Source organism: Aythya fuligula, chromosome 11, assembly GCF_009819795.1.
Source record: "Aythya fuligula isolate bAytFul2 chromosome 11, bAytFul2.pri, whole genome shotgun sequence".
Taxonomy (NCBI): domain Eukaryota; kingdom Metazoa; phylum Chordata; class Aves; order Anseriformes; family Anatidae; genus Aythya; species Aythya fuligula.
The window spans coordinates 21,578,317-21,603,162 of record NC_045569.1 but is presented as its reverse complement, the minus strand read 5'-3'; the positions used below and the strand labels follow the sequence as shown (position 1 = coordinate 21,603,162).

The window sequence follows — 24,846 nt, the reverse complement described above, 5'->3', positions numbered from 1 at the left end:
GCTCAGTGGGTGAAACAATTAGGAGCAGCAGTTAGAGGAAGGCTTGGGAACCGTGCACAGAGCACAAAACGTCCTGATCAGGTGAAGCCAAGCTCGAGACCTCGGCAAACAGGGAAATGTGTTCCCTGGCTGCCGTGCTGTGACCGCAGGGGGTTGGAGCCGTGGCAAGCAGCAGCCCTAATCCTGTGACGTGCTGCTCTCCCCGTGTCCCCAGGGAGCTGCAGCCACCTGAAGGAGCCAGATGCAGCCGGTGCAGGAGCCACAGTGGGCTGGGGCTGACCCTGCAGGTGCAGGCTGTGGGGTCTCCCTGGCGGGGCCCTGTGGTGCTGTCCTGGGCCCGGACGGTGAGCCCGTGCCGTGCCAGCTGCACCGGGGTGCTGCAGCTCCACGGCTGTCCCCGTCACCCCTCTGGGGACGGGGAACACGGGCTGGCAGCAGAGCTGAGCAAGCCCTCCCGGCCCTCTGCAGTGCTCAGGGTGAGGGCAGCCCTGCTGCAGGCTGTGTGTGGGCTCTCTGCACGGGTGTTCCTGTGGGCCCCGCAGCATGCTGAGCGTGCTGAGGACGGGTGAGAGCATCTCCCTGCCTGGACAGTTGGGCAGGAGGTGGTGGCTGTGACTCACAGCCCAGAGCAGGGGCAGCAGCACGGCAGGCTGCAGTTGTGCTGCCTTGGCAGCCTCGCTGCCCTTGATGATAAGGGCAGAAGGCAGATAAAGTCGCAGAGCCGCGCTGTGCCGCCGCTGTTTGCAGGCTGCACCGCGGGCCAAGGTCAAGGGTGTCTGGGCTGGATCCCCAGCCCCTCCGCGGGCACGGCCAGACGTTGTGTCTGCGAGCACGGCTGCGAGCGGAGCCTCCCGAGCCCTGCAGCACGCAGCCCCCGCGGCTGTCCCAGCTGCAGCACCGGGGCCCGGAGCCTGCCTGGCGCGGGGCTGCCATGCAGCGAGTACACACTGCCTGACCGGCTGGGAGCCCCTCGGTGTCCGCCTGCCCTCGCTGCCCTCTGTTTGGTTTTCTCAGCTGTGTGAGGGTCCCAGCCCCACCTCCCCAGCTTCTCCGCTCCGCTGCCCATTTTCTCCCAGCACGGTGGTGGTCCTGCTGCGCCCCGAGCCCACCTTCAGGCTGGAGGTGCCTGTGGACAGGGGGGGTGCTGCCCCACCACCGCGCTGCTCACCACAAAGCACTGGCCCATGGGCAGTGTCACCGGTGGAGCTTGTGCAACCCCTGCAACAGAATGCCAAAAATTGACCTGTTTTTTCTGTAAAAGTAGGTTTCTGTTGATTGCAGTGTGTGGCTCAGAAGGGCAAGCCATGGGACATTGTGTGGCACAGGACGTTGTGAGGCAGAGGATATTGTGTGGCACGGGATGCCTCGTGGGCAGCTGCTGGGTGCCGTGCACTGGGAGTCACACACAGAGCTCCTGGCAACTCCTGGAGCGCGCTGATGCTACCAGGTAAAGGCCACCAAACTCAGTGCGAAGTCTGAGAGGAGGGTTTGTGGTCCTCGCAGACCCTGCCACGGCACCTACTGCACCCCTCCACTGTCCCCGGCAGGCAGCAGCTGAGGAGGGAGCACTGAGCGGCTCCCCAGCCTTCAGGGGGTCGGCAGCTGCTCCGATCCCGAGGGGCTGCTGGCAGCAGGTCCCGCTCTGCTGCTCCCGCGTGAGTGGCGTTGTCTTTGGCAGGAGGAGCGATCGGCTGCGCCTGTCCAAAGCTAACAGTTTGTGCAAGAGAGAGGTGCTTCCTGCTCTCCTGCCCCGGAGCACCGAGATAAGGTGACAAGGGGTCCTTTGTCAGCTCCTGTCCCCACAGCTGGGGGTGCCACAGGGCCAGGCGGAGCAGCTCCGTGCCCGGCCTGGGCACAGCCGGGGCTGCTGGAGGAGGCACCTGAGGTAAGGCCCAGGCAGGGGCAGGGGCAGACGCGGGACATGCCAGACCCACGTATCTGGGCCGCACACAGAGGGCCAGGGGCAGCAGGAGGCTGAGCTGTGTGTTGGGGCTGGGAGTGAGCCCTGCAGGGTGCGAGGGCCCCGGGCTGCCCCAGCCCCACGGCTCGTGCGGCCGGCCGGGCCCCTCGGGGGCAGTCACGGTGGGCACCGGGCGGCCTGCAGCCCCTGCTCCTGGCACCGGGCCGTGACCGGGCACTGCCCTGCAAAATTAACCTACTTTAGCAAAGAAAAGTGCCCTGTGCCAGGTTTTCTGGGCTGTTCTCGGCATCTCAGTTACCAAGGTGACTGTTTCCTGTGCGATTGCTAACGCTTCATATCTCGATCATGATATCTGGGTGACTTCCTTTCCGTGAGATGTGCGTCCCGCTCCCACCCTGCGCTTCGCCAAGCGCCTTCTGAGGCTCAGGACTCAGGTCAGTTGGGGCTCTGACGCCTTTTTTCTCGCGCTGCCTTTCGCATCGCTCCTGGGCACGCAGACCCCGTGTGGGCAGCGCAGCGGCTCGGTGCCGGGGCAGCAGCACGGCGGGGCCGGCCGCCGGTCGCTTCTCGCCTTCCCCCCGGCTCCCGGATTGTTCGAGGGCTGCGCCCGGTGCCCTGCAGCCCGAACGCGGCCGCGGCCCCGTGGCTGCCCCCGGTCGGTTTCTCCGTGGGGCCGCTCGGCGCCTGCCCGGGGCCGCACCGGGGCGCTCCCAGCCGGGCCCGAGGCCGCCCCCGGACCCCCCCCCCCCCGCTCCCCGGGCCGGGCCGAGCCGCTCGGGGCCCGGCGGCTCCCGCACACCGGGGCCGCGGAGCAGCCGCCTGCCGGGCGCCCTCCACGGCGGGGCCGTGCCCCGGGAGCCCCCGGGCGGCGGCGGCGGCGGGGCCGGGCGGGGGCTGCGGCCGCGGCGGCGCCCCGGGACCCGTCGGCGGCGCCGGTGCGGGCGGGGCGGGCGGCGGTGACGGCATCCGGCGGCGCCCGGCGGAGCGGCGGCCGAGCCGGGCCGGGCCGGGCCGAGCCGAGCGGGGCCGCGCGGGGCCGGGCGGGGCGGGGCGGCGCTGACAGCTGTAAACAAGCGGCCCCGCGGCCGCCCCGCCGCCCCTGCCTGGGCCGGGCCCGGCTCCGGGGCGGGCGCTCGGGGCTGCCCCGCGCCGTGACGCTGCGCCGCCGCCAGAAGGGCCGGGCCGGCGGGACGGGAGCGGGCGGCGCCGCCGCGGTGAGGGCGAGGGCCGGGACCGGGACCGGGACCGGGAACGGGAACGGGGCCGGGGCCGGGCTTTGACAGCTGGGGCGGGACGCGCGGGGCCGCCCGGCCGGGAGCGGGGAGCGGGGAGCGGGGAGCTGCCGGTGCCGCTGCCGGTGCCGCCCGGTGCCTCCCGGCGGCCGCTCCCCGCCGCCCGCGGCCGAGGCGCCGCAGCCGGGGCTGTGCTGTGCTGGGGCCGGGCCGCGGGGAGCCGTGCAGCCGCCCCGGGCTCGCCGTGCCGCGGCCTGCGGCAGCCGGGCTCCGGCAGCCCCGGCACGGGGCCGGGCGCGATCGCTCCGGGGCTGCGGGCTCCGGGGGCGGAGCGCGGCCCCCGTCCGCTCCCCGCTCCTGCCCGCGGGCACCGCGCAGCGCCGGGCCGGCAGCCCCCCGCCGGCGGGCACGGGCACGGGCACGGGCAGGGCGCTGCGGCCGCCGGGCTTCGTCCGCACGTGGAGCGGCCCCGCCGGGAGCGCGGGGGGACCGCGGGGCCCGGGGACCCTCGGGAGGGGCCGGCGCGGAGCCGTGCCGTGGAACGAGGCGTCCCCTCGTGCTGGGCAGCGTGTCCTCGCCGCCCGTCACTTCCCGTCCCCGGGGCTCAGGGAGCCTCCCCCGCTGGAAGCCGTGATTCGGGCCGCGGCACGGCCCGGGACTGGGGCTCCTCGGCAGCCTCCAGCGGGTGCTCGCCGCTCTGGGTGCCGTGGCAGGGCCACCTCTGGCCTGTCCCCACCAGGTATCTCCTGGCTGCGCTGTGCCTGCCGGAGGTGATGGCGGACCCCTCTCCCGGTGCTTGTGCCCGTTTCCTCTCTGTTTTGGGGATGAGTCAGAGCGGTGTCAGCACCCTGTGCTCCTGGGGAAGGGCAGTGCAGTGACAGGCAGGGCGTTGCTGCCAGGCACGGCTGGGGCCATGGCTGGCAGATGAGGTGCTGGGGTTGGGGCTCTGCAGACCAGGGAGCAAAGGCTCTCACAGGCTTTGCTCCTTCTCACCCCTCTTTTACCCCTGCTGCAGCTGGTGAGGTTCTGTACTGGTGCCCCACATGTCCCGGTAGCCCCAGAAGCACCCCGCTGTGCCCAGAGCTCCCCGTGTTCAGCCTGTCCGGGCCTGGCCCCTGCTCAGAGCCCACAGCTCAGCCCCAGGCGCGGCGGGGTGCAGCTCGCTGCCAGCGCTTCCCTCTGGGGGCAGGAGCTGCAGCCCGGGGCATCTCCTCGTGCCCCCCGTGGCACCGGGCAGGCAGCGCTCCCCTCCCGGTTGCTCAGAGCTCCGTGCCCAGACCGACCCCTCTGGGCTGGGGAAGGGGCTCCTGTCTGCAGCAGCCCCAGCAGCGGGAGGCACGGCCTCCATTTCCTCGCCTCCTTCCGTGCCCGGCTCCCCTCCCGGTCTGCCTCCCGTGTTTGCAAGCACAAAGCATAAGTACACATTGGGCAATAGGTGAGGTAAACAGCAGCTCTGCGCTGGGGCCGGCCGCTGCGGAGCCCCGCGGGCAGCCCTGGGGCCAGCAGGGCGCTGCGTCGCCTGCAGCCAGCGGAGCCCCCAGCGTGGCCCATGGGCGAGGAAAGCGTCCCGGCCGGCTCTGACCGCTCTCCGTCTCCCTGCAGGTTGTGCTGCTGTCCTGGCCGCTCCACGCCCGCAGCTCCGTCCCCATGGTGTGTCGGGCTGAGCGGGGGCTGGCGGGGCAGAGCGGGGCCGTGGGGATCTGACACGGGCGGACGCCGGACCTGCCGCTGCCTGGACCCTTGTGCTGCTGGTAGAGGAACCCCGATACTCTGATGGATCTGAGGCCCTGCTCGCTGCTCCTGCTCTGGACTCTGCTGGTTGCCTTTGTTCTCCTGGCCCAAGAGGTGTTGGCCCAGCGTATTTACACCAACACCTGGGCCGTTCTCGTCCCTGCGGGGCCCCAGGAGGCTGACAGGCTGGCCAGGAAGCATGGATTCCTCAACCTGGGCCCGGTAAGTCCCTTGCTTCCCTCTCCCACAGCAGCTGTGTCCCCGCTGGCTCTGCTCCTGCTGGGCAGGGGCTGGGCTCAGCCCCACTGCCGGTGGGTGGCTCTGCCTGGGAGGCCGGGCCCTGTGCTTGTGCTGGTTCACTGCAGCTGCCCGGTACCCACGGTGGTGGTGGGGGCTGGATGGAACCGCGGCTTCCCCGTCAGCAACACGGTCTGGTGGCACGGCACGGCACAGCACGGCATGCCCTGCCTGCTGGAGGTGGAAGGAGGAAAAGCCCATCTCGGGGTGAGGCAGCTGGGAGAGCTGCGTGTGGATGGAGGAGGGAAGGGCTCCTCATCTCCCAGATCCTGCCCATGCTCCCCATGGCGAGCGGTGCCTGAGCGTGGCGCAGCCTCCGGGCTCCGCTGAAGCAGAGGGATTCTGACAGCAGCCATGTGTCCTTGGCCCTAGAGCTGCCCTTCACAAGCCCTGTGTCAGCAGGCCCCCACCGCTCTCGGCTTTCTCTGCCATCAGCCAGTGCAGGGGTGGTGCTGTGCTCTGCAGTGCCGTGGGCAGGACGTGTGGCCCTGCCGTGTCCTGTCCCTGCTGGCTGGCCAGCACCTCTTGAGCTCAGGCCCAGCTCGCTGCCCTGGGGGCCTGATGGGTCTGTGGAGCAGGGGGCTGGCTCCGGGACAGCCCCCACAGGCTAGCAAAGCTCTAGCAAGGCAGAGCCTTCGTGGTTCTGCCGGTGCCCCGCCGTGCAGTGAGGATGCTGGGGCTGCGAGGGGCTGCGGTGCTGTGAGTACCCCCGGAACAGGGACCCCGCTGTCCCGGAGCCCCGTGAGCCAGGCGGTGCGCCGGGCCATGCTGGTCTGGCAGGAAGGAAGCAAGGGGTGAAATCCCAGAGGAAGTTGCACAACTCATGGCTGCGGTGTCAGGACCTCGCTGGGAGCCAGCTGCTGGGAGCATGGGGAGGGTGGCTGCTGCGGGAGCCAGCGGGTGCCTCATCCTGCTGCCCGAGAGCAGCCCTGGCACAGCTGTGGGGGCAGCAGGGCTCTGGGTCAGGGAGCCCCAAGTCCTCCAGGGTGTGTGCTGGAGGACAGGGGTGCCTCCTGCTCTATAAGAGGAGATTTGGGCATGTCCTGCTGGGCCAGGTCTCTGCCAAGTCTGCTGGGAGTGGGGCACAGGGCTCAGCTGCCCTCCACCATGGCATTTTCTGCCGTGCTGCCCTTGTACCCACCCTGTCTGCTGCTGTGGGGCCCTGGGACCTGGGCCGGGGCCGAGGAGGCACCAAGCTCTGCGGCCACATCTCTGCCTGCCTGGGGATGCCCCACGGTGTGCTGGAGAGCCTGGGGCTGTGTTGGGAGGCTCAGCACAAGGTCTGGCTGGGCAGCACCCCCCACCTGCCCCGCAGCCAGAGGCTGGCTGCTTTCCCTGGCCCTGCCAGCCGCTGAGCTCTGGCGGAGCGGGAGCACGACCCCTGTAGCGAGCCGTCAGCTCGGGCTGCAGCAGGGGGTGTGGGCCCGAGCACGTTTCTCCCGTCCTGGAGCCTGTCCCGGGGTCTGCGCTGAGGCACGAGGCCAGGCTGGCCTGGGGGGCCGGCTCCCCACCGGGGGTGTCCGAGCGGGGCCTGGGGAGCTGCTGTGGCTGGGACAGGATGCGGCAGGAGGAGGCGGGGAGGAGCGGGCGCTGCTGGCCCTGCCCCAGGGAGAGGCCCCCGGGGTCCAGATCTGGAAGGCTCCCGGCCTCCGCGTGGTGCCTGGGCGCTGTCCGCAGAGGCACGCCGGGCTGGAGTCCTCCCTGCCCGCGGAGCCTGGCGGGCAGCGGCCGCAGCACTGGAGTCCCCTGGGCCTGCGGGGTCTGGCAGCTGGCTGGAGGTGCTGGGGCCTTGCTGTGACTCGTGGCCACTCGCCCAGCGAGAGGGGCACAGGAGGCGCAGGCTTGAGCAGGAGATGGGCAGTAACGGGGGGAGGCGCAGCTGCTGGGGCCGATGGGGTGGGTCGGCACCGTTCCCATGGGGTCGGCGCTGCCACCCAGCTCGTGGGCGTCACGGGGACGTGCGGGGCTGGGGGCGGCTCTGCCCTTGCTGAGGACAGGGACTGCGGGGGATTAGGGTGTCAGCATGTGGGCTGGCCGGCTCCTGTCTGCTACCGCAGCATGTGTGCAGACCTAATCCAGCCCAGTGACCGAGCAGAGCCCAGATCTGCTGGCAGAACAATCGGGGCTCTGTTCGTGGCCCTGGAGGGGTGAGGGTGCTGGGGGAGCCAGCCTGGCGTGGAAGCTTTTCACCCCAGCACAGCCCCAGGTGCTACGAGCAGTTGGGCATCCCGGGCTGGACCAGGGGGCACAGAGCCCCGCGGGGATGTGCCCCCCCCCTGTGACCCCGGGGGCCCTGGGGGTGCAGAGCTGCCCTTGCAGGCAGGAGCAGCAGCTGGCTGCCGGTCGGTGCCAGGGAGCGAGGCCCCACGTCACGGGCACCGTGCGTCGGGGTAAGCTGTGGCTCCCCTGGATAGCTCCTGGGTAGCACAAGCTGTGCCCCTGCTGTCCTGTGCCACCAGCACGGGGCTGCCACAAGCTGAGCCCGTTCCCAGTCCTGCCCGTGGGCTGGTGCACGGCGGGAGGCGATCGCTCCTCTGGGCAGGGGTTTGTGCTGCCGGCACTCAGCCCCTGGGCAGGAGCAGGGGTGGCACTGGCCCTGCTGCGGGTCGGGGATGTGTTCCCTCACCCTGCAGAGCACCTGGGCAAAGTGAGGGACTTTGGGATTGCTGCCCCGGGGCTGCGGGTGCCTCGTGGCTGGCAGGGCTCCCCTCCTCCCCCCGCTTGGTGTGGGCTGGCTGCATGGTGGCCAGGACCGTGTCACATCTGCAGGGCTCTGATAAGCTTTTGGGCTTTCCTTAAAGGTAACCAAGTTGTTTTGCCTCAGTCTGAGAGTGTGGGGTGGGCAGAGGGGTGGATGTCCCCTCCCTGTGCTCCTGCAGCCCTCGCCAGCCCGGGTGGGGGGGTCCTGCCCGCAGCTCCCAGGGGGCTGGGGGCACGCGGCCCCTCTCCCACCCTGAGCAGGCGGCTGGGCTGGGAGGACTGGGCTGCTGCGGCCAGGCCAGCCTCCGGGACGTGCAGGAGGGGATGAGGAAATGGCAGGACTGGAGAGGGCTTCAGGGTTTAAAAATAACCCGCGGGGAGGCTGAGCGGCCTCCTGGGCCAGCTGGGGCTGTGCTGACGTCCTGTCCCTCCCCAGAGACACCCCCTCGTGCGTGGGGCTCTGCCCGGCTCCTTGGCCGGTGCTGCCTCCTCCCGGGGGGTGGTGGGCAGAAAGGGCTGTGTGATACCCACACAGGGCTCTGCTGGGGTCGGTCACATCCCAGGACCGACACAGGTCAGAAACCAGCACCCTCCCTGCCAGGGCAGCAGCTCTGTGGCACCATGTGGGACTTACTGCCCCTGGGGCAGGGGTGCCACGGGCAGCCCTGGGGTGCAGGTTGCTAGGAGGGACGGAACCGGGGAGGCTGTGCTCTCGCGTCCATCCTGCTCCTCTCTCTGCTCCAGATTTTCGGTGACTACTACCACTTTCGGCACCGTGGCGTGGTGAAGCGCTCCCTGTCTCCCCACCAGCCCTGGCACAGCCGCTTGGCGCGGGAGCCGCAGGTAGGTGCAGCGTGGCGGCCGGCGGCGGGGCAGGACGGCGGCGATCACTGTGCCCTGGCTGTGGCCCAGGGGCCGGGCACGCTCACCTGGCGCCCTGAGCCCTGCACAATGGGCGCGCGGCCCGGCGGCTGCCGGGCTCCTGCTGCTCAGCAGAGCTTGGTGCCCTGCCCTGCCTGCTCCGCTGGAGCGGGGCCGTGGCGGCGGGGCTGGCGCAGCGGGCGGGGTGGCCGGGAGGAGCCAGGGCTGGCGGGCCCCTGGGATGCGGTGGCGGCGATGCGGGGAGGTGCCGGCGGCTCCCTGGAGGGCGCGGGCGGGAGGAGGGCAGGCAGGAGCCGAGGGAGCCCCATGACCTCCTGCCCTAGGTGCACTGGCTGGAGCAGCAGGTGGCAAAGCGCAGGACCAAGCGAGACGTTTTCATGGAGCCCACCGACCCCAAGTTCCCCCAGCAGTGGTACCTGGTGAGTGCTGGGGGAGGCGGGGGGGTGGCACCCGAGGGAGGGCTGCCAGGCCGCTGCCCCCAGCCAGGCTGGGGAGGAGGAGGAGGGGGAGGAAGGGCTGAGGCCACAGCCCTACGTTGTATCACTGGGGAAGGGGATGCACGTGCCCTGCTGGGGCGCTGGCAGTCGGGGCAGCTGCCCCTTGCCTGCCTCAGAAGCTGGGTCTGTGCATGCACTGCCTGCCCCTGTACTGAGCCCGGGTGCTGGCACAGGGAGCTGTGGCTGTGGGACGTGGGCACCCTCTGGGACTCAGCCCCATTTCTGAGCACTGTCCTCAGCCAGCCCCATGCTCTGTGCAAAACTCCCGTGGGCACAGCAGAGAGCAGGGCAAAGGCTGCCTTTACAGATGGGTCTGGAGGGGTCCGCACACCCCACTTGCAGTCCAGCAGTTGGACATAGCTGACAATGCCAGGGCTTCTTTTGGCAGTACAACACCAACCAGCGGGACCTGAATGTGCGTCAGGCCTGGGAGCAGGGCTACACGGGCAAGGGCATCGTGGTTTCCATCCTGGATGATGGCATCGAGAAGAACCACCCTGACTTGGAGGCCAACTACGTAAGTGTGGGGCAATCCCTGGGCGGTGCACAGGAGCCTGTGCAGGGGCTGGTGTCTGCTCACTGCATCCCCAGAGCCGCACGGCACAGGGCTCGTGCCTGCTATGGGGGTGTGGGGGCAGCAGTGGTGGTGGGACTGGAGCCCGCACCCTGCTCGGCTCCGTGCTGGGGCACACGGTGCAGGCATGGCCCCAGGGCGGTAGGGCCTGCTGGCCAGGGCACAACCTCTGACTGCCGGGTCTGCCTTCCAGGATCCAGGGGCAAGCTTTGATGTCAATGACCAGGACCCAGACCCGCAGCCCCGTTACACTCAGATGAATGACAACAGGTGAGGCTGGCAGAGCCCAGACGCGGCAGGGACCCAGCAGGCGGCATCAGCCCTTACAGATTTTGGGAGGGTGCCGGGGTGATGGCACTTCTGCCCCATGGAGACCCCCCTGCCTCCCTTACTGACACGAGCTGTGTCCCTTGGGGCTGCCTGGAACGGGAGCAGACCACTGAGTGCCCCCTGCCCCAGAGCTCTGCGGTGCCCCTCCATGGGGTGGGCTTAGCAGGGCTTTATTGGCAGCCTGGTGTGGGGAGGGGTGGGGTGGAGGCAGCCTGGACGCTGCCCCCCAGCCGCAGCTGGTTCCCAGCGCCGTGTTCCTCGCTCCCCGCTGAGTGCCCTTGGTGCTGTTCTGCCTGCAGGCACGGCACGCGCTGCGCTGGGGAAGTCGCTGCCGTGGCCAACAACGGGATCTGCGGTGTCGGCGTGGCTTACAACGCGCGCATCGGAGGTGGGTGCCGCCCCGTCCCGCAGCCAGTGCAGAGCCCGCGCTCAGCCCCGCGGGTGCCTGCGACCTCGGCGCTGCTGCCAAGGCAGCGGACAGCCCGCGGCAGGGGCCGGCAGCAGGCGCGGAGCCGTCCCCAGTGGCACCGCTGCCCTGCGGAGCGCGGCCGCCCAGCCCAGCCCCGTCGCCCGTGACATCTGCTCTCTGGCCCTAGGCGTGCGCATGCTGGATGGGGAGGTGACTGATGCAGTGGAGGCCCATTCGCTGGGCCTCAATCCCAACCACATCCACATCTACAGTGCCAGCTGGGGCCCAGAGGACGACGGCAAGACTGTGGATGGCCCAGCCCGGCTGGCGGAGGAGGCTTTCTTCCGGGGAGTCAGCCAGGTGAGCAGCAGTTTGCCAGGTTCCAGCGGAGCTCCAACGCCTGTCCTGTGGCTCTGGGTGGCTGGGCTGTCCCGGCTGTCTCGGCTGTCCCACCGTGAGTCGTCTTCCAGCCCTCTCTGGGATCAGGCTCTGTCGGTTTTTCTGGTTCTTCCTGAGCAATGGCTGAGTCAGGGCTCCTCCTGCGCAGGGTGCTCCCCCTGCCACCCGTGCTCCCTGCTCAGGAAGTTCCCAGGGAACTGGTGCAGGGACCGTCCCTCCCTCCTCCCTGGCACCCCGTTCTGGTTCTGCCTTGTTCCGTGCCAGCTGCTCGCCCTCGCCTCCGCCTGTCCTTCCCCTCGCTGTCCTCAGCTGCTGTCAGCTCCGTCGTGGTGTGGCTGCGGCACAGCCCACGTGGCTCAGCTGTGCTGTGCTCTGCCTGGGATTCCCTGCACGGAAATGCTGGTGTACTGTGTGGGGTGTACTGGCGAATCCCCGCTGTGCTGTGCCAGCTCTGCTATACATGCTGTGAGTGCAGCCGTGGTGCTCAGGGGTTCAGCAGCCGGCTGGGAACGCTGTGGAGCTCCCACGGGGCTGCCGGGCAGCTGCAAGTCCCATGCGCACAAACCCCTTGTAGCCAGCCAAGCAGAAAAAGGCACCGGTTCTTGGAAAGTCCCCTGCTTGTGTTGCCTCTGCAGAGCTGCCTTGTCTGCCTCGTCCTGTAACTCGGCAGCAGCAGGGCATGGCTGTGCGGGGGCCCAGGCCAGCAGCCAGCTGGGAACATCCCTGGGGCCCCGTTGGCATCTGCTTGGTCTTCCTGACCCAGACCCAAGCTCTGCGGCACCAGGGCTGTCTGCTCATGACCTGGCTCCCACGTGGTGCCTTCTGCTGTGCTGTGGGGTGACGTGTGGGCACCCGTCCTCACTCTGCCTCTGTTGTTAGGGCCGAGGGGGGCTGGGCTCCATCTTCGTCTGGGCGTCCGGGAACGGGGGCCGCGAGCACGACAGCTGCAACTGTGACGGTTACACCAACAGCATCTACACGCTGTCCATCAGCAGCACCACGCAGTACGGTAACGTGCCCTGGTACAGCGAGGCCTGCTCCTCCACCCTCGCCACCACCTACAGCAGTGGCAACCAGAACGAGAAGCAGATTGTGAGTGCCCCGCTGGGGCTGCGGGGCTGGGCGCGCGGGGGCTGAGCCAGCGGGGGGGCACAGCAACCCCTACGGGGCCCTTCCTTGCAGGTGACGACTGACCTGAGGCAGAAGTGCACCGAGTCCCACACGGGGACGTCAGCCTCGGCACCCCTCGCCGCCGGCATCATCGCCCTTGCGCTGGAAGCCAAGTAAGGCCGAGCACGGTGGGGCCAGGCCGGGGAGCCCCGCACGAGCCTGGGGGGCTGGGCCCGGCCGGGCGCTGGCACCTGAGCCTCGCCTCTCCCCGCAGCAAGAACCTGACGTGGCGGGACATGCAGCACCTGGTGGTGCAGACCTCGAAGCCAGCGCACCTCAACGCCAACGACTGGGTCACCAATGGGGTCGGCCGCAAAGGTAGCGGGGTGCCGGGTGGGGGCCGCGGGAGGCGGGGAGGCCGCGGGGCAGCGCTCACCCTGCTCCTCCCGCAGTCAGCCACTCCTACGGCTACGGGCTGCTGGATGCCGGGGCCATGGTGAGCCTGGCCAGGAACTGGACCACGGTGGGACCGCAGAGGAAATGTGTCATCGACGTCCTCACAGAGCCCAAGTAAGGGCTGCTGAGCCCGGGCAGGCGCTGCCCAGCAGCCAGCGACGGCAGGGGCTGGGATCGGCAGGGGGATGCTCGGCCCCAGGTGGGGAGCGGGAGGGTGCTCGGGGCTGAGCTGCGCCCCGAGCCCTTTGTCCCCTGGGCCACCCTCCTGTGGGGCTGGAGCAGGGCCAGGGAGCGCAGCTCGTGGCCGCCCGGCGCTGGATGCTGACCGCTGCTGGGCTGGGCCGGGCACAGCCGGGAGGCGTCCGCGCTGTGGTTTTGGGAGCAGCCAGCACAAGCCATCGTCAGACAGAGGGGCTTTCAGGGGTCAGACAGAAGCTCCTTTTATTCCCACTTGGCTGCTGCCGCCTCAGCAGTGTCTGCCCAGTCTCGTGTGCAGCTGGGGCAGTCCCGGGCCCTGGGGGGGCAGCCCTTGGGCATGGGGGGGCTGGGCCCCGACTGCGCCTGCTGCCCTGCCCCGTTCCCCTGGGACCCGGCCCCAGAGAGCGGGCGCCGGCCCAGTCCCTGCCTGTCCCGAGCAGACGGCCCCTTGTGACCGGAGCCCTGTGCCAGCACCGGGGCTGTGCCCGGGCAGCCGCACACAAGCGGTGGGATGGGGATGGCCGTGCCCATCCAGCCCTGGCTACGCTGTGCAGGGGTGGAGCTGGCCCCTGGCTGGTGAAGAAAGGCCCCATTCATGGCTGGCACAGAGCGGTGATTCAGCACGCACGCAGCAGAGCAAAGCCTCCGTGCTCCTGGCTCCCCGGGACCTGGGGCGAGCAGCGTGCGGCAGCAAGGCTGTGCTGCTCCCGGCCGTCTGCTTCCTGCGCCCCGTGCTGGCGGGGAGCTGCTGTCAGAGGGCAGGGAGCTGCTGTCAGCTGCTGCGTGACTCTCCAGCCTCACCGCCTGCTCGCGGCACCGCTCGGTGCAGGGCCGGAGAGCAGCTGAACGCCCCTGCAGTACGCGCACGGCCCTGCAGTGGGGAGCGGGTCCAGGGCGCCCTGCTGCAGCCTCCGTGAGGGGGGATTGGGTTCACTCCTGCCATTCCTTGGCAGGGACATCGGGAAGCGCCTGGAGGTACGGCGGAAAGTAGATGCCTGCCTGGGGAAGGCCAACTACATCAGCCGGCTGGAGCACGCGCAGGCCAGGCTGACGCTGTCCTATAACCGTCGGGGGGACCTCGCCATCCACCTCGTCAGCCCCATGGGCACCCGCTCCACCCTGCTGGCCTCCAGGTAGCTGACGGGGCCGCAGGATGCTCCAGAGCTGGCACAGGTGGGTCCCCAGGATGGCAACCTACACCTCTCTCCCCAGGCCCCATGACTACTCGGCTGATGGCTTCAACGACTGGGCCTTCATGACGACACACTCGTGGGATGAGGACCCCTCTGGGGACTGGTTGCTGGAGATTGAGAACACCAGTGACGCCAACAACTATGGTAGGGGGGGGCTTGCTGCTTTGCCCTGAGCCTAATGTGGGAGTGGGGGCAACTCCGGTGCCTGGTGTACACGCGGGGGGGCTGGCGCAAGTCCTCCCCCTGCTCCCGTCCTGTCGGCACGGCGGTGGGCCTCACTCTGCCTCATTTCAGGCACGCTGACCAAGTTCACGCTGGTGCTGTATGGGACGGCCACCGACTCCCCCAGCCTCTCCAACCAGCTGGAGAGCAGCGGCTGCAAGACCCTGACCCCCAGCCAGACCTGCGTGGGTGAGTGCCAGGCCCTGGGGGGGTGGGGGGGCACACGGGGGGCCCTCGGGTGTGCTGACCCTGCCTCTCCCGCAGTCTGTGAGGAGGGGTACTACCTGCACCAGAAGAGCTGCCTGAAGCGCTGCCCCCCCGGCTTCGCGCCCGGCGTCCAGAGCACGCACTACAGCCTGGAGAACAGCGTGGAGCCCATCGCGCCCCACCTCTGCCTGCCCTGCCACCCCTCCTGCGCCACCTGCGCGGGGCCTGGCCCCAACCAGTGCCTGACCTGCCCCGCACACTCACACTTCAGCAGCCTGGACCTCTCCTGCTCCCACCAGACGCAGAGCAGCCGTGCATCCCCTGCCCTGGCGGAGGGCGAGGGGCCGGCCGAGGCCCCCCCTGCAGCCAACTTGCCCATCCTCATCGCCAGCCTCAGCTGCGTCTTCATCGTCATCATCTTTGTCACCGTCTTCCTGGTGCTGCAGGCGCGCTCGGGCTTCAGCCTGCGGGGCGTGAAGGTCTACGCCCTGGACAGCGGGATCATCTCCTACAAGGGGCTGCCCTCTGACATCTGGCAGGAGGAGGGCCCCTCCGAGTCGGACGGTGAGGAGTACGAGGCCCACAACGAGAGGACTGCCTTCATCAGAGACCAAAGTGCCCTTTGATGAGCCCTCCCGCCCCTCCCTCCTCCCTGCCCAGCGCCGCGGGGCAGGGGCAGGCGAGGCCGAGGGGCCCCGGACTCTGCCCCCGTCCCCCTCCGTGCCGTGGCGGCCCTGGGCTCCCCGCCGCCAGCACCATCCCTCAGCCCCAGCCTGGGCGCCCAGGCACGGCCCTGCTGGCACCGTCCTCAGCTTGGCGCCATCCCCGCCTCGCACCATCTCTCACGGCCCCGTGTCCACCCCGCACCCCAGGCCCCCCCTGGGTTGGGTGACAGCGGGACCCTGGCGCCCGCTGGCTCTGCGCTGGCAGCCACCTTCCTCGTCCCGGGCAGGCGGCTGCTGCTGGGGGCAGTGCCCGGGCTCCCCCCGTTATTGCTGCAGCGGGGCCGGTGGCGCAGGGGCAGCTCTGTCCCCACGGGCTGAGCCAAGCCTGGGCCGTGGCACCCTCTGCACTGCCGCCCTGAGCACACCCCGGGGCTCTGCCTGCCACCCCTGTCCCCTGTTGCTCCCTGGCTCCCCGCTGCCCACCCAGGGCCTGTCCGCCTCCACCCGTGCCCGTCAACAGCAATAATGGCCAGGCCTCGGCCTCTGCTGCCCGCTTGCCCACTGCCTGCCCATCCCACCACAGCCGCGGCCACCTGCAGCACGGATGGAGCCCCCTGTGCCAGAAAGCACAGGCAGGGCAGCGCCTCCCCGTGTGCCCGAGGCTGGGCCCCCAGCGAGGGGAGGGACCCCCTGCCCTGGGGTCAGCCCCAGCCCCCCCCGTTTTGCCCCTGGGCAGGGCCCTGTGTGCTGCCGGCCGGCTCGCTCGGGCAGCGCCGGTGCCTGCCCGTGCCCTGGCTCTGCCTCGCGCTGCCTGTACCGGGCAGAGCCCGGCAGCCCCGGCCCCGCTGCTCCTGCCCCCCGACGTGCCTTGCCCCCACTTGGTGACAATCCGTTCTGCTCCCCGCCAGAGCCCCCGGCACTGCCTGCCCTCAGCCCCTTCCCTGCGGGGTGGGGGCCGGTGCCGCCAGCCCCTTCGCCCCCTGCCGCCACCGCCGCGCACCAGGGCTGCGGCACGGGCTCCCACCTGCCCCGTGCCAGCGCCAGTCCCAGCCCGTCACAGAGGGAGCTGCCGGCAGGGGGGCCACAGGACTATTTTTCTATAATAACTTTTTGGTGCACAGTAATTTTTTCTTGTAATTTAATCAGCCGGGAGCTGCCTCCTGAGCCTGTTTTTAATTTAATGGATGTGGATATAACGCTAGAGAGACTGAGTTATTAAATGTTCAGAACTATGCAAACCAGCCCCGCTGCCCGAGCTCTGTGTCCTGCCACCCTGAGGCAGCCGGGGGCCCTCAGGCAGGCACCCCGGGGCACATGGAGGTGTGGGGCCAGGGCCCCCAGCAGCCCCGTGCCCTGCTCCGCAGCCCCATGAGGGGTCCCGGGGCAGGTGCAGGGTGGGGAGCGCTGGGCTGAGCCAGGGGCGCGGGGGGGCCCTGCCGGGACCCCCCGGCTCAGAGCACTGCGGAGCCCAGCTGCTCGCTGCCTGCGGCTGTGCTGCTGGAGCCCTGCGGCTCCGGGCCCCCCGTGGGCTCTGTCCGGGACGGAGATGCCCCCGGAGGCGAGGAGCCCTGCAGAGCTGCGGGCTGTGGCAGGAGCTGTGCTGCAGGGGGCCGCTGTCTGGGGCTCTGGTGAGGACGTGGCACCCAGGCGGTGACCGTCACCCTCACCTGAGTGACGGGAAGCAGCTGCTTATCGCAAACCCGCAGAGCAGCTAATTTTGGAACCGGCTCTAGTGAGCGGAGGGGGACAGCAGGCTGGGGAGCTCGCACTGCTTCCCTGCAGCACGCGGGCTGCGTCCCTCCACTGCAGCCCTGGGGACGGCTGAGCTCGCGCGCTGCAGCCCCCGTGCCCAGCGCAGCCCCTGCAGCCACGCGTTGCCTGCGGGCAGCCCCCGCTGCCAGCCCGGGCCGGGCCCAGCCCTGCTCCACCTGGGGCTGAGTGCGTGGGATGGCAGAGCCGGCCGGGGGGGCTGTCGGAGGGAGGGGGACAGCCCCAAGCGGGTTTCTTTGCGTGCTTGCTCAGGGGCTCCTCTCTGCAGCTGCCCTCGTGCCATCCCAGCCGTGGCGTCTTCCTGTGGTCAGGAGCGGGTTCCCTGCTGCGTGCATGCAGCTGTGGGAGCTTTCCCTTTCTCGCTGCCCTGCCAGGCTGGGCAGGGGGCACGTCCCGGCTGCCCCTCGGCTGAGGGCTGTGCAGGGCAGAGCCAGCAGCCGCAGTGACGGTGCCGTGGGGGGGTCAGCCGGGGCCAGCTCCACGGGGCACCGCAGTGCGGGGCCCTGCAGGCTGTGGGACCGTGGATGGAGGATGTGAAACTGGGTGAGCTGCAGCGCAGCCCACAGCGGCCTTCCTGCTGCAGGCAGCGGTCAGGGCTGCTGGAGAGCGAGGGCTTCTGCTGGATTCTGCAATCACGGTCGCTCACGGAGCCTCACAGCCTGGCTGCCCTGACTACCCAGGCACAGGGGGTCAGGCCACAGCCCCCGGCTCGGGGTGCCCGGTGTCTCACAAGCCAGACCCGTGCATGTGGGGAAAGCCTGCGCTATCTGGGAGAAGCCAGGGGAAGCTGGAGAGGAGAAGCAGCCCCTCAGCCCAGCTGGCAGAACCCTTGCTGCTCTTGTGGAAGTGCTGAGTGCCTCTGCAGCCGGTGGTGCAGGGGGTGCTGCTGGTGCAGCTCGCGCAGAACAGAGTCCCGGGCAGGGCTTGGGATGGGCAGCGGGGGCTGGGGGTTGGTGAGCGTGTGCTGCAGGACAGAGCTGCAGTGCTGCTGCTGGTGAAACGTGCTGTGGAAAAACAGTTTCCAGGGAGACTGGCACTGACCGTGCCCGGGGGCTGCAGCAGCCCTTGGTGCAGAGCCGTGCTGAGGCGTTGCAGTGTTCCTCGACATGACCACCCAGGCAGCGCTCAGCCGTGGGAAGGCAACTCAAGAAAACCTTTCTACGCACTTTTCCCCACAACTTCCTCAAGAAGTGGAAATGGCTTGAACGTGGCTTGCAGGTGACTGTGACACCGCTTTGGGGCCGGGGGACCCCTGCCTGGCTGCAGGAGGTGCCCCACGAGGCAGCTGAGCCAACCTGGGCTGAGCTGCAGCTGGAGGCTCTGCGGTGGCAGCGCAGCACAGCTGAGGTGAGGAAGGGGCCCGGGCTCCTGCAGGGACAAATCCTGATGGTGCAAGGCCCTGGTGCCTGGCCGCTGGGAGAGGTGCAGGAGCTGGGGGCTGCCCAGCAGCTCTGGGGCTGTGTGCTGGAGTCAGCCTCGAACGCGGGGGACCGGCAGGGAGGGGAGGAAGCGCAGGAAATCTCGCAATGGCTGTATGGTCAGCACAGGGTTTCCTGTTCCTCTCTGGGAGCCGGAGCTGCGCCAGGTCCAGATTGCACCGGCCCCAGCCCCGGGAGCACACCGGCGCCAGCTCCGCGGCCGGGACCTCGCGGCACGCACAGGTTGGAGAGAAGGGGACCCCTTTGCGGGGCTGGGGGGGGGGTCACGGTCCTGTTCTTCTACGGGGTTTTAGTCTGTGTGGGGACATCCTGCCCTGCATGGAGCCAGGCTCCAGCACCCTCCTACTCCTGGCTGTGCCCTCTCTGATGGGCTGCGCACCCTGGGGCCAGGCCTGGGCTGAATTCGGCTCCTGCTGGCCATGCCACAGTTCTGTATGCAGGGACACGTCCAGGCTTGGCACTGTCCCCCGTGGCTCAGTGCCCTGTCCCCCTCTTGCTGGCCTCCTGCCTGTGCCCTGGCCCCTGGGTGCTGTCCTGCCCCAGTGTGCCCAGCTGCCCCCGGCACGGGCACAGGGAGTGGGGCAGGATAGGGCCAGAGCAGCCGGAGCCCCATGGAGCCGGTGCTCCCGGCCTCGCGGCACACGGCAGAGCGGGGCTGGATTTTGACCCCACGCTTCCTCCTCCCTGGCATTGCCCCCGCCGCGGGCCCCGACTGCTGCGGCATGTTGGGCACACGCAGCCCTCCCAGCTGCTTCAATACGCCTTTTGCAAGGCACATTGTGGAGGGTGTGGGTGACTCTGCCCCCCGCTGCGGGGCTGCCCCGGGCACCGCATGCCTGCCGCGGGGAGATGGGCGAGGGGAGGCAAAGAGCCCTGCCCACAGGCGAGCTCCACGCGGAGCGCAGGGTGGCAGCCGCGTCTCAGGCTGCCCTGCTGCTCTGCAGCCTCGTCCCAGGAGGACCACGGTGCCATGGGCTTCGGGCCGGAGCTGTGGTGCCCGCAGGGGCACAGCGCGCTGCTGCGGCTGCAGGACAGTGAGCTGCGCCTGCTGGAGCTGATGAAGAAGTGGATGTCACAGCGGGCCAAGAGTGATCGGGAGTACGCGGGGATGTTGCACCACATGCTGTCCCAGCTGGAGAAGCAGGAGGGCTCTGGGCAGCTCCGTGCTGGTGACCACGGAGGCCAGATCGGGGAGGTAGGGACAGCAGGGTGCAGGTGCACACCCCACAGACCTGTCGCGTTGCCAGAGGGTGGCCGTCACTGCTCTGTCCCTGATTCCCTGTCCCTGCAGTCGTGGTGGGTGCTGGTGAACCAGACGGAGATGCTGAGCCAGACCCTGCGGCGGCATGCAGAGGAGCTGGCGGCGGGGCCGCTGGCCAAGCTGAGCCTGCTCATCCGCGACAAGCAGCAGCTCCGCAAGGCTTTCACCGAGCAGTGGCAGCAGCTCAGCCAGGAGTACACCCGGGTAGGCAGGACCCTGTGTGAGTGGCTGGGGGGCTCGGGCCCTTGCCCCGGCCCCGCTCCCTGAGGGTGCCTCGTCCTGCAGACCACCCAGCAGGAGATGGAGAAGCTGAAGGCGCAGTACCGCAGCCTGGTGCGTGACAGCACCCAGGCCAAGCGCAAGTACCAGGAGGCCAGCAAAGGTGGGTGGCAGCCCCGTACTGTCCTGACACATCCCCCAGCCTTGTCCTGCCGTGCGCTCTTCTCCCCAGTCCCCGGTTCTCCTCGGGCCACACCGCGGGATCAGGGATGCCTGGAGCCACGGCAGCCCCATGGGACCCGTGGGCACAACCTCGGTGGGCCTGGGAGCTTGGGGGGATGCACTGGGAGCTGTGGTGCCGGGGCAGCGGGTGCCCCCATGGCCTCTCCTCGCAGACAGGGAGAGGGAAAAGGCGAAGGAGAAGTACGTGCGCAGCCTCTGGAAGCTCTACGCCCTGCACAACCAGTACGTGCTGGCTGTGCAGGCAGCCGCGCTGCACCACCACCACCACTACCAGCGGGCACTGCCCAGCCTGCACGAGTCCCTCTACAGCCTGCAGCAGGAGATGGTCCTCACTCTGTAAGAGCCCTGCCGCCCCTCCGGTCACCCCCTTGCTTCTGCACCCCCGTTCCCCTCCAGACCCAGCGACGCTCCCTCCCCCTGCTGGAGCCCCCAACAGCACAGGCGCTGTCCTTGCCCCGTTGCCTGTGCCACACACGCCCGTCCCCTGGCACCAGAGCCATTGCGGACAGGGCAGCTCGGGGCCCTTCCCCAGCACCTCATGAGGGGCAGGGGCTGTGGGGACACCGGGACCAGGCGGCCTGGGCAGTGCGGGGCCAAGCCTGGGCTGCAGGGGTGCGGGAGGCCGGGCAGCCCCCAGCACCCGTGTGCCCGCAGGAAGGAGATACTGGGGGAGTACTACAGCATCAGCAGCCTGGTGCAGGAGGACGTGCTGGCCATACACCAGGAAATGGCCCGTGCTATCGAAGCGATCGACCCTGCCACGGAGTACAGCAGCTTTGTCCAGTGCCACAGGTAGAGATGGTGCGGCCGCGGGCACCGCACCGGGTACGGCCCTGCGGGGGTGGGCACCGAGCGGAGCAGAGGGCAGCTCTGTGCCCGGTGCCCGCAGGTACGGCAGCGAGGTGCCGCCAGCCGTCACCTTTGACGAAAACCTGCTGGAGGAGACGGAGAGCCTGGCGCCAGGGGAGCTGCAGCTGAACGAGCTGACCGTTGAGAGTGTCCAGCACTCGTGAGCGGGGCCGGACCGCGGGCGGGGGCAGGCTGGGGGGCTCATGGCTCGGCACCCACCCAACACACACATCTCTTGCAGCCTGACGTCCATCGAGGAGGAGCTGGCGGCCACCACCGAGACTGTGAGCAGCAAGGAGCAGCGGGTGCGGGAGCTGCAGGCTGAGATCCAGGGCGAGGAGCAGGGGCTGAGGCCTGGGGAGCGGTGAGGTGCAGGGGGGGTGGCGGGGCGGGGGCTGAGGTGGCAGGGGCTGACCCCGCTGCATCCCGTCCCCAGGGTGCACTTGCTGAGCAAGCGCCAGGGGCTGCAGGAAGCCCAGCAGCAGCTCCAGAGCTGCCAATGCACCCAGACCAAGCTTCAGGCGCAGCGGGATGTGCTGGCCAACAAGCTGGCGGAGCTGGGCTCCGGAGACCCCCTGCCTGCCCTGCCCCTGCAGGAGGACCGGCACTCGGTCTCCTCCGTGGTGAGTCCTCCCCACAGTGCTCTGGGAGATGTGGGGCTGGGTGACACCGGTTTCTGGCGGCCCCACGCAGGGTGCCTGCAGGGGAACAGCTCACATGTTTCCCCAGGAGCAGGAACGCAGCGGGGCCACTGCGCTGGAGACCCTCAAGAACCACATCTCGGGCATCTTCAGCCCCAAGTTCTCGGTGAGACCCTGAGCACCTCCAGCCACCCTGCCCTGCCCAGCCACCTTGCCAAACCTCCCAGACCTTCAGCTCCCCCCATCCTCTCCTGTCGTGCCCCACAGCCCTGCTCCACGTTGCTCTCCAGCCCCTCTCCCCACCCTGCACGAGCCCCTCTGGACCCTGCTCTCCCTGTCCCTGGGGGAATGACCGGTCTTGCTCTGTCCCCGTCCAGCTGCCACCCCCGGTGCCCCTCATCCCGGAGGTGCAGAAGCCGCTGTGCCAGCAGGTCTGGTACCACGGGGCCATCCCACGCTCAGAGGTGCAGGAGCTGCTGAGCTGTAGCGGGGACTTCCTGGTGCGGGAGAGCCAGGGGAAGCAGGAGTATGTGCTCAGCGTGCTGTGGGACGGGCAGCCCCGGCACTTCATCATCCAGGCTGCTGACGTGAGTGACCGCAGGCGGGGGTGGCACTGGGAGCGGCCCCTGCAGTGGGCAGATGTCGGGGCCCTGCCTGTGCAGCCACAGGACCCTGGTGTTAATGCACAGGATGTGTGTGTGCGGCTGCGAGCTGTGTGCATGTCCTTGCACGGACCAAGCACGGAGCACGAGCTGTGAGCCTGCATCGTGCGTGTGAATGCACGCTTGTGCTGCGTGTGTGTGTGCGTGTACCCCCATGCACGCACTCCCCCGGGTGTGCACCTCACGCGTGCACACAGGCACGACCCCGCAGCCTCCCCTCCCTGCAGAACTTGTACCGGCTGGAGGGGGACGGCTTCCCCACCATCCCGCTGCTCATCGACCACCTCCTGCACAGCCAGCAGCCCATCACCCGCAAGAGCGGGATCGTCCTGGCCAGGGCCGTGCCCAAGGTGAGGGTGGGCAGCGGGAGCAGGCGAGAGCCCTGCGCAGGGCGTAGCCCCGGCCCCTTCCAGCTGCAGTGACTCATCTCTGCACGAGGGAGCTGCAGGAGCAGGAGGGGATGTGGGCTGGGGCGGCTCGCTGACCTCGGTGTCTGCTGCCTGCAGGACAAGTGGGTGCTCAACCACGAGGACGTGCTGCTGGGGGAGCGCATCGGCCGGGTGAGCTGGGGTGCGAGGGTGCCAGCGGGAGGGCAGGGCTGGCCGCGGGTGCGCTGTGGCAGGCTCGGGCGGTGCATCCGTGTCTCTCGGCAGGGTAACTTTGGGGAGGTGTTCAGCGGCCGCCTGCGTGCTGACAACACCCCCGTGGCTGTGAAATCCTGCCGGGAAACCCTGCCACCTGAGCTCAAGGCCAAATTCCTGCAGGAAGCCAGGTCTGTGTGACCGTCATGCTCGTCCTTGCCCATCTGTCTGTCCTGAGGTCTTGGGGCTGCCCAAACCCCACTGGGATTCAGCATCCCTCCAGCTGGGGGCTGTGTCCCTGCACCAGCCAGGCACAGCATCCTTGGGATGCAGGCGGTGATGGAGCTGGTGGGGGCAGCTGGGTCCCCGTGTGCCCACGGTGCTGCTCACTGTCCCCACAGGATCCTCAAACAGTATAACCACCCCAACATAGTCCGGCTCATCGGCGTCTGCACCCAGAAGCAGCCCATTTACATCGTCATGGAGCTGGTGCAGGGTGAGCGGCCCCATCCTGCGGTCCCTGGTGCATGTGTGGGGGCTCGCCCCAGTGCAAGCGTGTGAGCTCGCTGCACGGGGCTGGGATGGCCGCCTGCCAGCTCTGTGCTGCTCGGTGCAGGGGGGGACTTCCTGAGCTTCCTGCGCAGCGAGGGGCCCCACCTGAAGGTGAAGGAGCTGATCAAGATGACGGAGAACGCTGCAGCAGGCATGGAGTACCTGGAGAGCAAGCGCTGCATCCACAGGTGGGCTGGGGGGGCCGCGGGGGCCGGGCAGGGCAGGGGCAGCCGGGCCCCCCCGGTCCTGGGGACAGCTGGGTGCAGGGCTGACAGCTCTGAGCCACCCCAGGGACCTGGCTGCCCGCAACTGCCTGGTGACCGAGAAGAACGTCCTGAAAATCAGCGACTTCGGGATGTCGCGGGAGGAGGAGGATGGGATCTACGCCTCCACGGGAGGCATGAAGCAGATCCCTGTGAAGTGGACTGCCCCCGAGGCACTGAATTACGGTACGGGCGGCACCGGGCACGGCCTGGGACCTACACAGCCTGTGGGGAGGGAAAGGGGGAGGCTGTGCTGGGGGACCCGGGAGTCCGGGGGGCACTGCCCGGCACCCCACGCGTGGTGCTGGGGTGGGAGGCAGGCAGAGCCGGGCACCCGGTGGGGCGGTGGTGACGTGGGTGCCCCCCACCACTCGCCGCCCGGCCCGCGCCGTGTCCCCAGGCCGATACAGCTCGGAGAGCGACGTCTGGAGCTTCGGCATCCTGCTGTGGGAGGCCTTCAGCCTGGGCGCCGTCCCCTACGCCAACCTCAGCAACCAGCAGACCCGCGAGGCCGTGGAGCAGGGTGAGGGCGGCGGCGGGGCCGCGGGTCCCCCCCCCCCCAGCCGGGACCTCCGGGGCCGCGGGGGCCGGGGCCGGTGCCGCGGCCGGCCCGACCCCAGCGCTGCCCCCCGCAGGCGTGCGGCTGGAGCCCCCCGAGCAGTGCCCCGAGGAGCTGTACCGCCTGATGCTGCGCTGCTGGGACTACGACCCCCGCCGGCGGCCCAGCTTCAGCGCCGTGCACCAGGAGCTCATCGCCATCCGCAAGCGGCACCGCTGAGGGGCAGCTCCGCGGCCGGGACCCCCCGGGGCGGCGGGGGCCGGGGGCGGCGGCGGGCGCGGGCGGGCGGCTCCGGGCAATAAACGTGGGCTCCGCAGCGCTGCGTCTGTCCTGGGCCCGGGGCGCGGGGCACCGGGCGGGGAAGGCGGGGGGCGGCCGCTCGGGCCCGGGGTCGCGGAGCTCCACCGGCGGCGGGGCGGGGGCCGGGGCCGGGGCCGGGGCCGGGGCCGTGCGGGCGGGGCGGGGCGGGGCGGGGCCGGGCCCATCGCGGCCGCGGCAGGCGGCGGGGCCCGGGCGGGGCGAGCGGCGGGGCCGGGCCGCGGAGCCGCGCAGGGTAAGAGCGCAGCGGGGGGGCAGCCCCGGGCCGGGAGCCCCCGCGCCCCTCCGCCCCCCCCCCCCGCCCCCCCCCCGCCCCCGGGCCGCGCCGAGCCCCCCGCGGCCTGCCCGGCCCCGCCCGCTCCGCTCCGCTCGGCGCCGCCTTCCCCAGCGCAGCCCCCGGCCTGCTCCGGGCCGCCCCCGGCTCCCCCCGGCTCCCCCGGCCTGCAACGGGCCCGGCTCCTCCCGG

General features: G+C 69.9%; 2 protein-coding genes across 5 annotated transcripts; both read left to right on the top strand.

The window, feature by feature from the left end:
- The first annotated feature begins 4,855 nt into the window (after positions 1–4,855).
- FURIN (furin, paired basic amino acid cleaving enzyme) lies at positions 4,856–16,264 on the top strand. Its single transcript, XM_032195292.1, has 15 exons — positions 4,856–5,106; positions 8,626–8,724; positions 9,087–9,182; positions 9,649–9,777; positions 10,028–10,104; positions 10,464–10,552; positions 10,761–10,933; positions 11,852–12,064; positions 12,155–12,255; positions 12,357–12,460; positions 12,535–12,652; positions 13,690–13,869; positions 13,949–14,073; positions 14,224–14,340; positions 14,416–16,264. The coding sequence occupies exons 1-15, from the start codon at positions 4,927–4,929 to the stop codon at positions 14,982–14,984; spliced, it is 2,370 nt and encodes a 789-aa protein (XP_032051183.1). The 5' UTR covers positions 4,856–4,926; the 3' UTR covers positions 14,985–16,264.
- A 2,136-nt stretch (positions 16,265–18,400) lies between these two features.
- FES (FES proto-oncogene, tyrosine kinase) lies at positions 18,401–24,305 on the top strand. 4 transcript variants are annotated; one of them, XM_032195040.1, is made up of 19 exons: positions 18,401–18,454; positions 19,177–19,427; positions 19,524–19,697; positions 19,779–19,875; positions 20,108–20,291; positions 20,610–20,747; positions 20,845–20,964; positions 21,046–21,168; positions 21,241–21,427; positions 21,534–21,611; positions 21,823–22,032; positions 22,335–22,457; positions 22,614–22,667; positions 22,761–22,879; positions 23,090–23,184; positions 23,305–23,428; positions 23,532–23,689; positions 23,904–24,026; positions 24,139–24,305. In XM_032195040.1, the coding sequence occupies exons 2-19, from the start codon at positions 19,203–19,205 to the stop codon at positions 24,279–24,281; spliced, it is 2,475 nt and encodes an 824-aa protein (XP_032050931.1). In that variant the 5' UTR covers positions 18,401–18,454; positions 19,177–19,202; the 3' UTR covers positions 24,282–24,305. The 4 variants fall into 4 exon arrangements, with proteins under 4 accessions (XP_032050931.1, XP_032050928.1, XP_032050929.1 ...); XM_032195037.1 differs by lacking the exon at positions 18,401–18,454 and having other exon boundaries at positions 19,203–19,427; positions 20,610–20,738; XM_032195038.1 differs by lacking the exons at positions 18,401–18,454; positions 19,524–19,697 and having other exon boundaries at positions 19,203–19,427; positions 20,610–20,738.
- Positions 24,306–24,846: the final 541 nt, after the last annotated feature.

Coding starts and splice junctions, on each gene's coding strand:
- FURIN (XM_032195292.1), top strand. CDS start 4,927: ATGGATCTGAGGCCCTGCTCGCTGCTCCTGCTCTGGACTCTGCTGGTT. Junction 12,256..12,356: donor GCCCTTGCGCTGGAAGCCAA/GTAAGGCCGAGC, acceptor CTCTCCCCGCAG/CAAGAACCTGACGTGGCGGG. Junction 12,653..13,689: donor GACGTCCTCACAGAGCCCAA/GTAAGGGCTGCT, acceptor ATTCCTTGGCAG/GGACATCGGGAAGCGCCTGG.
- FES (XM_032195040.1), top strand. CDS start 19,203: ATGGGCTTCGGGCCGGAGCTGTGGTGCCCGCAGGGGCACAGCGCGCTG. Junction 21,169..21,240: donor GGGCTGAGGCCTGGGGAGCG/GTGAGGTGCAGG, acceptor TCCCGTCCCCAG/GGTGCACTTGCTGAGCAAGC. Junction 23,690..23,903: donor CCCCGAGGCACTGAATTACG/GTACGGGCGGCA, acceptor CCGTGTCCCCAG/GCCGATACAGCTCGGAGAGC.